Source organism: Platalea leucorodia (genome assembly GCF_965183815.1).
Source record: "Platalea leucorodia genome assembly, chromosome: 8".
NCBI classification, from domain to species: Eukaryota; Metazoa; Chordata; class Aves; order Pelecaniformes; family Threskiornithidae; genus Platalea; species Platalea leucorodia.
Genome location: NC_138830.1, coordinates 15,086,076 through 15,098,229, shown reverse-complemented (window position 1 = coordinate 15,098,229; position 12,154 = coordinate 15,086,076). Strand labels below are relative to the sequence as shown.

The following is a 12,154-nucleotide window of genomic DNA, read 5'->3' as shown; positions in this document are numbered from 1 at the left end:
AGCTGAGATGAAGTTAAGTGGATGGCTTTCACCTTGATTTTCTTTAACAGCCTTCTGTCTGAAAAATGACAATTACAATAACTACTTGTGCTATGACAGTGAATCCTTAATACTTGAGGACTGCTTATATGCTGTGGTAGTAAGTGCTGTCTTCTGAGAGATTTATATGTGCAGTAAATAAAATCAAAGGCTGTACAATGTCAGTGCAGAGAATGATAGTTAATTCGTGTCTTGGCAGGTGAGCACTGGCTATTTGGTGGTTTTAACTATGGGAGGTGGTCCTGTGGAAATATAATATGGGTGCATTAATTATAAATTATATACAATTAACATGTACAGGGGTGCCCAAATGAAAGTTAGATGCAGTTTTAATTTCAAAAATTTAACTTTTTGACTTGGTATCTTTGATTTTTCTTTGTTTATGTGATGTTGGAACTTCTGATGAGCCTTTTAGTATGTTGTAGCCTTTTGTTTGTAGTTTTTCCCTACTGGAACAGGGATCTGTGTGCCCTATGTTCATCTCATAGACAGCTTCATATTTTTAATGCCTTTCCTTATTCCTGAAACTTGTGATCATAATCTCTCCTCAAAGCACCCCTCAAGATGTGCAACTATGAGAGATTTACAATAAGAAATGAACCCATTGATAGAAATGGAATGGTAAAAGAATTGGAAAGAAGGGGAAAGACTAACTGACCATTAAGCATGTCTTGACTTAGAAATACTAAACTGTGCGCTAAACTTTTTTTAGCATGTAATTTTTTTTTTTTTCTCAGATGAGAAGTGTGTATCTCAGGGGTACAGTGCTTTTCCTCTTGAAGGATAGCCTGGCTTCTGAAAGCATCTGATTGGAGCTATTACATATAGAATGATAGAAATGTGTAATCTTGACCTACTTTAAGCTTTTTTACAGGTTTAATTTACGTTTCCATTGTGAAGTTTGTAGAATGTACCAAAAACTGCTTGCTGCATGTAGAATGTAACCAAGTTAAATTGGTACAAGCTCTTTTCCCTCCTTCAAAGCCTGCGGTTTCTGCAATATTTCACTTGTATTCATCCAGTGTTCAATCTTAAAGTTCTACTAGAGCTCCTTGGGTCGTTACTACTGGAAACTAGTAACAGTGCAAATTTAAGGTCTATATTAATATGTTGTCTGTGTTTTATGGGCATGCATATACAGAAGATAACTCAAAACAACCTAATACTTAGGTATAAAAATCAGTAATGTTGCTTCAATTTTTAATTCTCTTGTTGTTAAAGGTCTTCCATATCTCAAGTCGAGAAGTTCCATATCATACTAAACATGGAGAAAGAAGAAAAGAAATTTGTCAATAAAGCAGAGGAAGATGAGATGGTAATGAATTCTAATGGTCTGTACAGTGAAAGAAACACATTTTTGTGGTTTTCTCTCTAAAATGGGGCATTTCACATTGGGAAGTGGACTGTCTCAGTTTAAATCAGTTTAGCAATTTTATAAGGTTATCCTTGATAATCTTTTTTGGTATTAAGAAATTTAGTCTTGGGATAGGGAATATTTTTGTTGAAAGCCTTTGCAAGGGTGCTGGTTTGGTTACATTGAGGTCAGTAGTCCAATAGATAAGAGATTTTGGTACTTAACAACATTTTTTTTTAAAGGAAAATGGAAGCAAAGTGGTGAGGTTTGGGTTTTTTTTTTGTTTGGCTGTTTTTGTTTTTGTTTTTCCTACAAATCCTGGAGCTTTTTCCCGTGTAATTTAAAACAGGCTAATGCTCCATAATCTGACTGTACTCTGCATACTCTTGCATATTCATATTTATGCAGATAAGACCCACTTCCTAAAGCATGGCAAACAGTTTTATGGGTATTTGGTAGCACCTAAACTTTGCTTCCTACTGGAGCAATGATATAGTTTGTCCTGGAAGACACAGCAGTTAGCTTTAACAGGAAAATAGTGGCAGCTGATCTTTAAATTCATAGCCCATTCTAGAGACAGCAGAAACTATTTGGGGCAGATAGGGATTTTTGTTTTAAAAAATGGTAGATTCCTGTGAACTGAAGTCCTTGTTCCGTCTTTGTGCACGCTGCTAGGAAAAGCTGCTCTTAGCTAGGCCAGCTCTAATGTGGAGAGTAGGCAAATGCACTTTACAACAATAAATGAGATGCTTATGGTCTGATCACTAAAATAAATGCTTTCCAGAGGAAATAATTTTGGTTTGCCCCAAAAGAAGCATTAACCTGTCCCACTATCTTTCACCCACCTGTTCGTATTGGTAAGGAGTGAATACTGGCTCCAGTGTTTTGGGGGTAACAAAGAATGGGTTTTGTCTCTGCTTTTTGTCGGCTGAGAAGGCTGCAAAACAAATTTGTCGAGAAGCCTTTTCTTAGGAAAGGAGTTTAAACAATTTCTAATACTGTTTAATGAAAAGTGCAAAAAATTTGCAAAAAGTTGGTGTCAATATGAACAATGTGGGTGGGACTCAATGGGAAACTTCATTGCCCTTTTGCAAAGGAAATATAAGCTAATGATGTAATGTGAAACTCAGGAATGTAACGCAGCATTTACTAAGTCACTGAATTATTTTCTGTTCCTGGCTGTCATCAGGTTAAGTTGGTACTTGCCTTTGACCAAGGCACACTTAATACTTTGTGGGTTTTTTTAATGGCAGAAGAGGATTTTTCAAGCTGGTGCAAGTTACAGAACCTTTCACAGTGTGGCTTGCAGTTTCTAATGTTTCACAATAGCATTTCTTGTTAAATAGCAGGCAAAATAAGCCAGTTTCTCTACTAAAAAGTACTGTTTGATAAATGTATTTACAAGCTTGTTTAGAAAGTATGAAATTCTGCTAGCACCAGTAATTCAAAACTATGTATTCTAGCTAATCAAATGCTAATGTGGTAAATCAGCATTTAACAAAACTACATATGCTTTTGCTCTTAAATGCTTAGCTGACTTGTACTGTATCATGGTCAAAAAATTTGGTTGCTCACTGAGAGTTAAGACAGGTTGTGTTGCAACCTCAGCCCTTAGGGAGCAGTGCAGAGAGGAGACAGGTCCTGCAATGAAAGCTTTTAAACAATGTGGATGTTCTGCCTTTGTCAGGCTTTTACTGCTGTTTGTATTTCTGACCGAGCAAAACAGCGTTCCTTTTTGTTGCCACTTGATCATGTATTAAGTTTTTTAAATCTTTCATTCCCCCAGAAAAGGAAAAGGAGAAAATGGCTTTGAAATTTGATTCGCTTTAAATACCGCACTTTATGAAAAATTAATGTTGCCTTCCCGAGCCAGAGTAACTAAGAGGGTAATTGTTATTTGTTTCTCTGTTTCCATGCAGGAGATCTATGGCTATGATCTATGTCGCTGGAAGTTGGTGCTAGTTACTGTAGGAGTGATCTGTTCTGGTGGCTTTCTTCTCCTCCTCCTCTACTGGATGCCTCAGTGGCGTGTGAAAGCAACATGCAAAAGAACTACGCTTAAAGACTGTGAAGTGGTTCTGCTGAGAACGACTGTAAGTCTATAGGAGGGTGCGCTTCTCTGTTTGCAGTTGTTTCGCATCCCTCTTGCGGCTTGCTAAATACGCAAATCCTTGCCTGCAATGTAGACAGGATTTTGTTTTACAGCACTGGAGAACTGCGCTCCTTGGTACTGCGCATAGCTTTGCTGCCCACATGGGACGACTGACAGCTGTTTGCAGAGGACATAGCAAAAAGAAAGTCTTTGCTTTGGGATTTTAAGAATTAAATACATGAATGCTGTTGTCATCAAAAGTTACAGAACAGATACCTTGTTCATATAACCTGATAGCGTGGTTTTCAGGTTCTCCCTCCCTTGTTCAGCAAAGATACATTTGTTGAATTAAGGTGTAACCGCGGACCCAAATGTGGCTTGATTTCAAGTGATTTTCTTCCTCTACAATTGCTGTGTGCAGTCCCTGGTTATGATCTTGTGTTAAGTCCTCAGTTATTTGAAGTTGCAGAGTGGGTGCAGCTGAATGCATAGGAATCCCATAGTTCTTACTGCTACAGAACAACTATATTAAATTGTGAAGGGCTGAAGATGTCAAAATTCAAGTACCAAGACTCATTTCTTAAAAAAAACCAAATCTTTCAGTGCAAAAAATATGCTTTTAGAATTGTGGAAAGAAAATGTATGCTTAAGGTAGCTGATATTAACTTGGGGATTTCTCCTGTAGTTAGGTATGGGCTCTGCTAATCTGTCATCTGATGTTGACACATTTTGCTATAGCTGTTGTAGTAAAATGCTGTTCAAATGCTGTTTCAACCAACTCATTTTTTTCCCTCTTTTTAAGGATGAATTTAAGATATGGTTTTGTGCAAAGGTTCGCATTATGCCTTCTTTGGGAACCAATCCTTTACAGAATCCTAACCCTATTGTACACAAGGTTTCAAATGGCCATGCTGTTCATTTCTGTGAATCTGCTGCAGAAGAGAATAAAAATGATATGAAAAAGTATTTACCTGTAAGTAAACCTGCAATACTACGCTTGCTAATTTTCAAAGTATCTCAAGTAGTATCTAGAATAAACACACACAATACAGTATAGGTGAGCTGCTACTTCTGCCTAAAAGGCTAACTCATTCTCTTCCTCAATAACCTGTTACAGGAAATTGTGGAATGCTTGATAGATTATTTTGAAAGAAAAGTATTCATTTTTCAGTGAAGCTTTTCTAAATTCACTTTCTATCACTGTTCAGAATAAAGTCAGTCAGAAGAGAGGTGTTAAGCAGGGCTAGTTTAATATCTATGTCTGTTGCCCTTGCAGATTCGTTATTTCACACATCACAGCGTGAAGTATTTCTGGAATGATACAGTTCAAAGTTTTGATGTTATACGGTAAGAATACTTTTTTCTTTTGTGTTGTGCTTCAAACTGCATTTTTTTTTTAAAATACAATAGCATGCCTAAGAACATGGTGAAAATTGGTATCATATTCTGACCAGCTGTTTTAGCTCGTTGAGTCTTTGAACTGTAGTGAGAGCAGGGAGATTTTAACTCAGTGTGACTTTGGAAGGAAGGTATTTGTTTAATCTACCTTTATCAAGCATGATTCGTATAGGGTGACAGGCTGCATGCCTCTGCAGGCTGTTTGCCTGTTCTTGGAGTGTTATTTGAGAATCAGAGCACCTGTTTATAGACAGTAGTTCTCCTTCTATAAACTTTCAAAAACTTTCCTTCTGATGGAACAACTTATATTTTTTCCATTGCTGCTGAGCTAGACCCAAAAGGAGTATCTAGGAAGAGGGGAATTCACTGAATACTTTGCTCACCTTTGTGTAGGTCTGCTACTACATTTTAGTCCAGTTGAGCTGAATTTGATCCCTCTTTTGCTACCCTTCAGTAACAAAAACAGGTCTCTTGCATTGATAGAAAACGTCTTTTGGTGGGCAGTACTAGCTGCGCTCACTGAATGTGATGTGTTGTATTTTTTTTTACCCAGCAGCACTGTTGCATGACGTTAGGGTTGAAGAAGAAAGTTCTTTCTTCTTATGCTGCTGCTAAGGCCTTCCCATAGATCTAACAAGTTAAATGAACACAGGCTTCTCAGTTTTTGAAAACTGCTTGTTAAAATTAGAAGTTCAGATCAGAAGTATAATTTCTTTTTAATGTAAATCAATATTCACTGCATTGAACCATCATGTGGAAAAGTCCAAGCACTACATATAGAAAAAATTAATGACTAGTGACTGAAGGAAAGAAAAATAGCCAAAAATTCTGTAAGAAGAAACATACTCTTCAAATGTGTCTTATGTTTTTGAAAAAAGTGTGTGCAAATAGTAATGGAAGTTGTGACAGCAATTTAAAGAAATTATCACAATACAAGCAGTTACAAAACTGAGCACTTCTCCTCTGGGAGAGGAGGGTGGAAATGTCTCAGTTCACGTGTAAATAATTAAAAGCTTTGTGTGCATTTTTTATGTTAAGCCTCCCATGAATTACAGTGGTGCAGGTAGTGACGCTTGTCATCTTGCATTACAGGGTCCTGTTTTCATGCCTATAGTATTGCTATTTTAAACTGTTCAAAGGGAATATTTCCCACAGATGAGATTAAAAAAACCCTCAAAACCATACTTTTATGCTAAGAACAGGTATAGGAAAAAAATCATACGACTCCATGTCTTTAGAGAAAAATGCTGTTCCTTAGCATTAAAGCAGTGACTTGAAACTTGGCATTTGTTGGCTGTTTGGCTGTGCCTTTTGATGTTCTTGTGATAACTCAGCCAATTTATAAGCCCCGGAAAAATCTCAGTTATGCCTGTGAAGTTATGTGAGCATTTATTCAATCACATTCTTGCTGATATGCCAAACTTTGATTTGTTTGATGTATTAGCAACGACTGCGCCTGACCACTTCTTTAGTCAGGTACTATAGCTGAGCTGGACACCATTATTTAGCAATTGGATAATAAAGAGGAGAAGCAGCTGGATCTGAGACATACCCAATACTGGCGGAGTACTAAGTCACATTTGCACAAGGTCAAATAAGAATGAGAGTTTGCTATAATTTTTCTCTAAAGTGAATTAGGTATGATCATGTAGTGAAGTACTAGATCTGAATCTGAATTCTCTCCGTGCCAGGAGGCACACAAGGCGCGAACATCGTTCTTCCACTTCGATCGGTCTGCGGCTGCGGGCTCTGGAGTCCCAAGGGCCACAGCGCAGTCTTCCGTCGGTTTTTTCCTCAAGACATGACCGATCCAGTTCCATCTCCTCCTCCTCACTTCATTACTGATTTTCTCCATCTCCGAGTTGATGCTCGTCGTTTCTGCAACACTTTCCTCCCCCCGCCTCCCCCCCCCCGGGGAGGAGGTAGTTGGCCTCCTGCCCAACCCCCATGACTTGGAGGGCCAGTGGTTTTTCTGTCAGGGTGGCCTTCCCTTAGGCTGCATTGGTTCGCGGCACCTTCTTCAATTTTATCCGGTGCACCCTCCAGAGAGGGATCCCCTATCCACCACCCAGGGGATGCGCCTTCTAGCCGTGCAGCCCCAGCCGAAGGGAAGTACTAGATACCACCTGCGAAATAATAACTGAACTTATGAGTGATAAATATTCTGAAAAGTCTTAAAAACTTGTTCTTCATCGAGATACTTTTTCTTCAATTTATGTAAAAAACAGAAATCGGTATTACCTGATAACATGGTGGAGAATCAAGTTAATATTTGTAAAGAGACGCTATATGAGACTGAGGGCTTTATAGTAAAATCCATAAGGCAAGCAGCACAGTTGTAGTTGTGATCTAAGCACAGTACTGCATCATGAAGATAGATTCACTCTGTGCAGTTAATTATGCAAGTATCCAGAGACAGAACAGCTTGATCACATAATTAAAGACTTAGCACAATACAGATGGGAGGCAAATTAAGATTTCTTGGACAACTAATTTGGTTATGAGAGCTTGAGTTTCATATCATTGTTCTTTTTATAATAATGTAATATTAAGATCAGTCTCTTAAACACAGGAAATGCAAGTGTAATTGTTCTTAAACTAAATCAGACTTGGTCACATAGCCAAAGAGGATGCAACTTTGACCTTGTATGTCTGTTTTGTTTTAGCTAGTGTCAACTGAATCTCTGAGTGAGTTGATGAGTGCTTTATGTAATAAACTGTGTGCACACAGGGATTTTTTTCTTTTTTTTAAATGCCCTGGGAATTCAGTACTGTAACAGGACTGTAAAAAGCAGATAACATCCTGCTAGAAGCTTTGTCTTTGCATGGACATTACATAGGTATGCATATTTGCATATAAAGCACTTCGCTTTAGGCACCCTTCTGAAACCCACTGTTACATTCCTTTTTGTGCAGGAGGAGAAAAACTGAATCATTTGGGATAGAATGGGAGGAAAGGCACAGTTATTAATAGAGGATTTATTTGTCTAAAAATCATAATTTTCAAGTTCTTGAACTGGAAAAATTTTAGGGAAACCTTGTAAACCTGTGCCCAGATTAACACATTAGCATTTTTACTTTCTGTTCTTTTACAAGAAGTTGGTGGAAACATGGTCCTAGCCTTTGCAATAGTTGAGGATGTTTAAAGCTTTCCCTGTGTTTTAGAGAATGGAAATAATTGTTACTATATATGCACAATAAAGAGTTTTTTCTTCACTAGGACAACTTTGAATCCTTTTTAGTAGATAACTTAATAGATATCCAATATAAAAGAGATTTGTGTGGAATAGTGCTGGTTTTGTCATGTCATCTGTGAAAGGCTTTTGGAAGGTAACGATATTTTCCTGTGCGTTCAAAGTATGTCTGCTAGAAAATGCCTGGATATTGGGCATGATATGTCCGATTTACTGAGTGTTGTAGTTGAAATTATCCCATAGCTGTAAACATAATGATGTTTCAGGTGTGCTTGCTTATCTGCAGATCTTCTAAATGATAGCATTTGCTTTCACAGCATGTAGAAAAGTCCTGTGAAGATGAATCTTCCAGTGATAATGAAGTACTTAAAATGTAGACTATACTTTACCTGGTGGATAAAATTTTGATAGCAAGATGCTGCAAAATAGCTTCAGTATAGATTTATTTGATAAATTGATTAATAATTGTTTCTAAAATGCTTCCATTACTACTTAGAGACAAATGAAGATAATTTGAAGAAATGTTAATCCATATTGATTTCATACAATGTTTTATAAAACTTGCTCACTTTTTCTTTTTAGAGGCCTTTGAATACTAGTTATGCTAGTATTTTATTTCGTTTTTAAAGTGTATCTCCATTTTGATTGAAATGGATATGGCTGTTCTACAGAGTAAGACATGTCAACAAGAGGACTGCTTTTAACATCTCATTGGTGTCTGCAGTTGTGACAAAAATAGCTAGAAAAACATTAATCCGTAGACTTTGTTCTTTTATAATACACTGTAACTCTTTGCAAAGACCTAGCTCTTTTGAGTTACTGAATACTTCATTTTAAATATCAGGTTTCTTAAATAACTCTTTGACTTTTCCTTTACTTAGAGGTCTAGATGAATCTACATTCTGTTCTTCAATTCATAACGAACACAGCACAGGACTGACAAAGGGAATGCATGATTACAGGTAACATTACAGTATTTGAGGGAAGAATTGTTTTTGTTCCGTTACCTGTGCCCACAGTGTTAACAAAACTAGAAGACAATTGAGTGATCAGTGTTTACAGACAGGCTCTTACATTCCCTGCAAAGAAGGCTGTTAGATGTATGAAATTCTTGTTTTTCTTACCTACGTGTTGAGTAGGAGGTAGACTCTGATATTGTGATGACTTGCTTTTCTCAAACTATGCTGACCACGGGAATTAGAACTATTGCTTATAGTAATTCAGAATATATTTCTGAATTTGTATTTACTACTTAACATTTTGAAATATTTACTACTTAACATTTAGAAATAAAATGAGTGTACAAAAAGAATAGCAAGCACAGTGAAATTTGGCAGTTGATGTAAAACAAAGTAGTTATTTTTTCCACATAACTCACCTTTAAGTGACATAAATGTTACCATAACATACTGTCATTGTTGAAGGGCATGTATGGGTTCAGAGGCGAGTAGACTGATTCCCAGTGGAAAAGTGCATCAAGAGTTCTTTAGCTGGAAAGACGCTCATTTTTCTCAAGCTGCAGATTGCTGAAGGCTTGAAGGGAATGCTGGGGGAGATCACTGTGCTGCTGCTTGTTTTCTTTCCCATCCTTGGCTAGTGGTCATTGTGAGTGAGGGGATAGTGTGCTAGATGGCTAATAAGGAATATTGGATGTCAGCAAGCAGCAAACCTGGCTTAAACTGTAACTAATTTCTTATTTTAGGAAGATGAAGCTGAAACTTCCCAGGTCTCAGGCCTTTGGCTTTAAATTTAAAAGCTTAGTATCACAGGTGTGTCCCATAGCTTGCATGGATCTGCCTCTGGTTGCTTGGGGCTAAATGCATTGCCCACTTTTTCTTTGAATTCTGGTTGGTAAGAAATAACTGGGGAAAACAATACTAATTTTTTAGTGTGCTGTTTTAGACTAATGGTGTAAATATGCCTGTCAAGGGACCCAGCTGAAGTGCATAGGTAGAGAAGCACTGAGCCTAGAAAAAAAACTTTAAAATGTAACTTTAATGGTACATACTTCAGGGATTTCTTAGTTCTCAAATGTGAACAGCAAACTGGAACATATATTGTGAAAATGTAGATATGTACTTAATTATTGGTGTTCTAATTTATTGATACACTGCCCAAACTAGAACAGTTTGGGTTCTGTTGCATTCCTGGCTGTCTTTTTGTGAATGAGACCCTTTTAGAGTTTAAAATACGGAAGCATCTGCTTGTTCATCGTTCTGTTTTCTGTCAACTTGTGTCTTTTCGTACAATAAAAGCCTTTTCCTTAAGAACATCCTTTAAGGGCTTCCTCATGTCAATGTCATTTAACCAGCTCAGATCCCATCAGAGGTTAGTTTCTTGCCCGTGCTTTCATGATTTGCCTTTCTTCGTGCTAAGTATAAAGCTAAGATACAGAACCATGAAAACAGTGTCTTCCTGCAGGGTAAGGGTTACCACTTGTTTGAGCTTAAGTTAACGAGGACCCCATATTGGCTTTCAGAATGACATGTTTAATAACATTGGACCTATACACAGTTTACAGGGAAATCTTACTATGAAAGAACCTAAAAATTAAGTTACAGTTTAAATTGAAGCATAAAATAATTATCTTTGTATTGGAACATCTCACTGGGTAAATGTTTTCTGATAAACACCTTCTGAAACAATATGATAAATAAAAGGGGCCACAGATGAAGTAATATTTTATACTTTCTCATGTTAATGGAATTACTTTGAAGTGAATAAGATTTCTAATGAAAATGTTAACTGTCTTTTGACGGTTTTCTTTTTTTTAATGCAGAAAAGCATTCTATGGAGTAAATGAAATTGCTGTGAAAGTGCCTTCCATTTTTAAGCTTCTGATCAAGGAGGTAAGGTCTTTTCTTTAACAAATTTAAAAAATAAAAAGTATATCATTAAAAGTTACTTTAAGTACAATGACTATCAGATTGGTCTTCAAATAATAATGTAAAACAGAAACCTTCTCCCAGAGCCCAGCATTCTAAAGCAAAATGATATGGACCTTTATTTTTGAGCTCTCCAAACTTAAGAGGCCTTAGCGGTAAGCTCTTCAGATTTCACAACCTGGTGCCTCAGCAAGGACATTAGAAAAATGTGTCAGAATTCTTTGAGAAGGTATGCATCCTATTTATTGGTTTTTGTTAATTTCAAACATAAAATGACTGTGTTCTCCATTATCAGTCTAGGGGTCATACATTACAACATGTGCATCGAATCAAATATGTTCTTGCATATACATTTGTTGGATTTGTTCCATTTTCCTTGTATGAGGTGGATTTGAATAATTGAGTTGTTATCCATGTGCTATAATAATGCGTGATAGAAACTTTTGAACAAAGAAACTCTCCAGCCTGAACTAGTGGAGTAAGAACTTGGGGTGTCAGTGCACTTATTAATATGAAATGGATAATAACATCCAAATTAATTTAAGAATTGTAACTTAAAATGCATCAGATGTTCCTATCATTTTGCTTTGAGGTGTAGGGGAAAATGCACGCAGTCTTAAAAAAGTATGTATTTGTGTATGATTTTAGTGAGAACTGTGCTTTTGAAGGGTTGAGGAAGTAGTGAAAAAGAGGGATCAGTTTGGTAAAACAGACAAAAATAATGTATAAAGAGCTGAAATGTTGATCTCCTCCATGAAGGAGAAGGATGATTCTCTCTTCTGACCAAGAATGTATGTGACCTTTTGGTGTAACTTCAATGTTCTGTCACTCTTCCAGGTTCTCAACCCTTTTTACATTTTTCAGTTGTTCAGTGTGATATTGTGGATCACTGATGAATATCACTACTATGCATTAGCAATTGTGATCATGTCTGTAATATCCATTGTTAGCTCACTCTACACCATTAGAAAGGTAAGTTCAAAGAATACAGAAGCATCTTTTCAGCTTTTTACTGATTGTTTTATTTTGATGTGAAATTGCCTACAAATCGTTAAGAATTTTTCAGAGGTATACAGGTAGAGTATTGTTACGGGTTTTCCTTCTTTGAGCTGAAAGAATTTGGGTTGGTTCTCTTTGAGACCCTTCTCTGCTGACTTTCCATGCTGTTGAATCAGTAGGTTGACCTCAGATA

General features: G+C 36.9%; 1 protein-coding gene across 9 annotated transcripts in view; it reads left to right on the top strand.

Moving 5' to 3' along the window:
- ATP13A3 (ATPase 13A3) overlaps nucleotides 1-12,154 on the top strand; it is a 60,257-nt gene that overhangs the window by 22,223 nt on the left and 25,880 nt on the right. For 7 of the 9 annotated variants that reach the window (XM_082320086.1, XM_082320090.1, XM_082320087.1 and 4 more), the window contains 7 exons: nucleotides 1,261-1,354; nucleotides 3,313-3,486; nucleotides 4,288-4,458; nucleotides 4,762-4,832; nucleotides 8,959-9,039; nucleotides 10,857-10,926; nucleotides 11,800-11,934. In XM_082320086.1, the coding sequence (XP_082176212.1) occupies nucleotides 1,261-1,354; nucleotides 3,313-3,486; nucleotides 4,288-4,458; nucleotides 4,762-4,832; nucleotides 8,959-9,039; nucleotides 10,857-10,926; nucleotides 11,800-11,934 (796 nt within the window). The remainder of the gene's footprint in view (nucleotides 1-1,260; nucleotides 1,355-3,312; nucleotides 3,487-4,287; nucleotides 4,459-4,761; nucleotides 4,833-8,958; nucleotides 9,040-10,856; nucleotides 10,927-11,799; nucleotides 11,935-12,154) is intronic. The other 2 variants (XM_082320091.1, XM_082320089.1) reach the window with 2 other exon arrangements.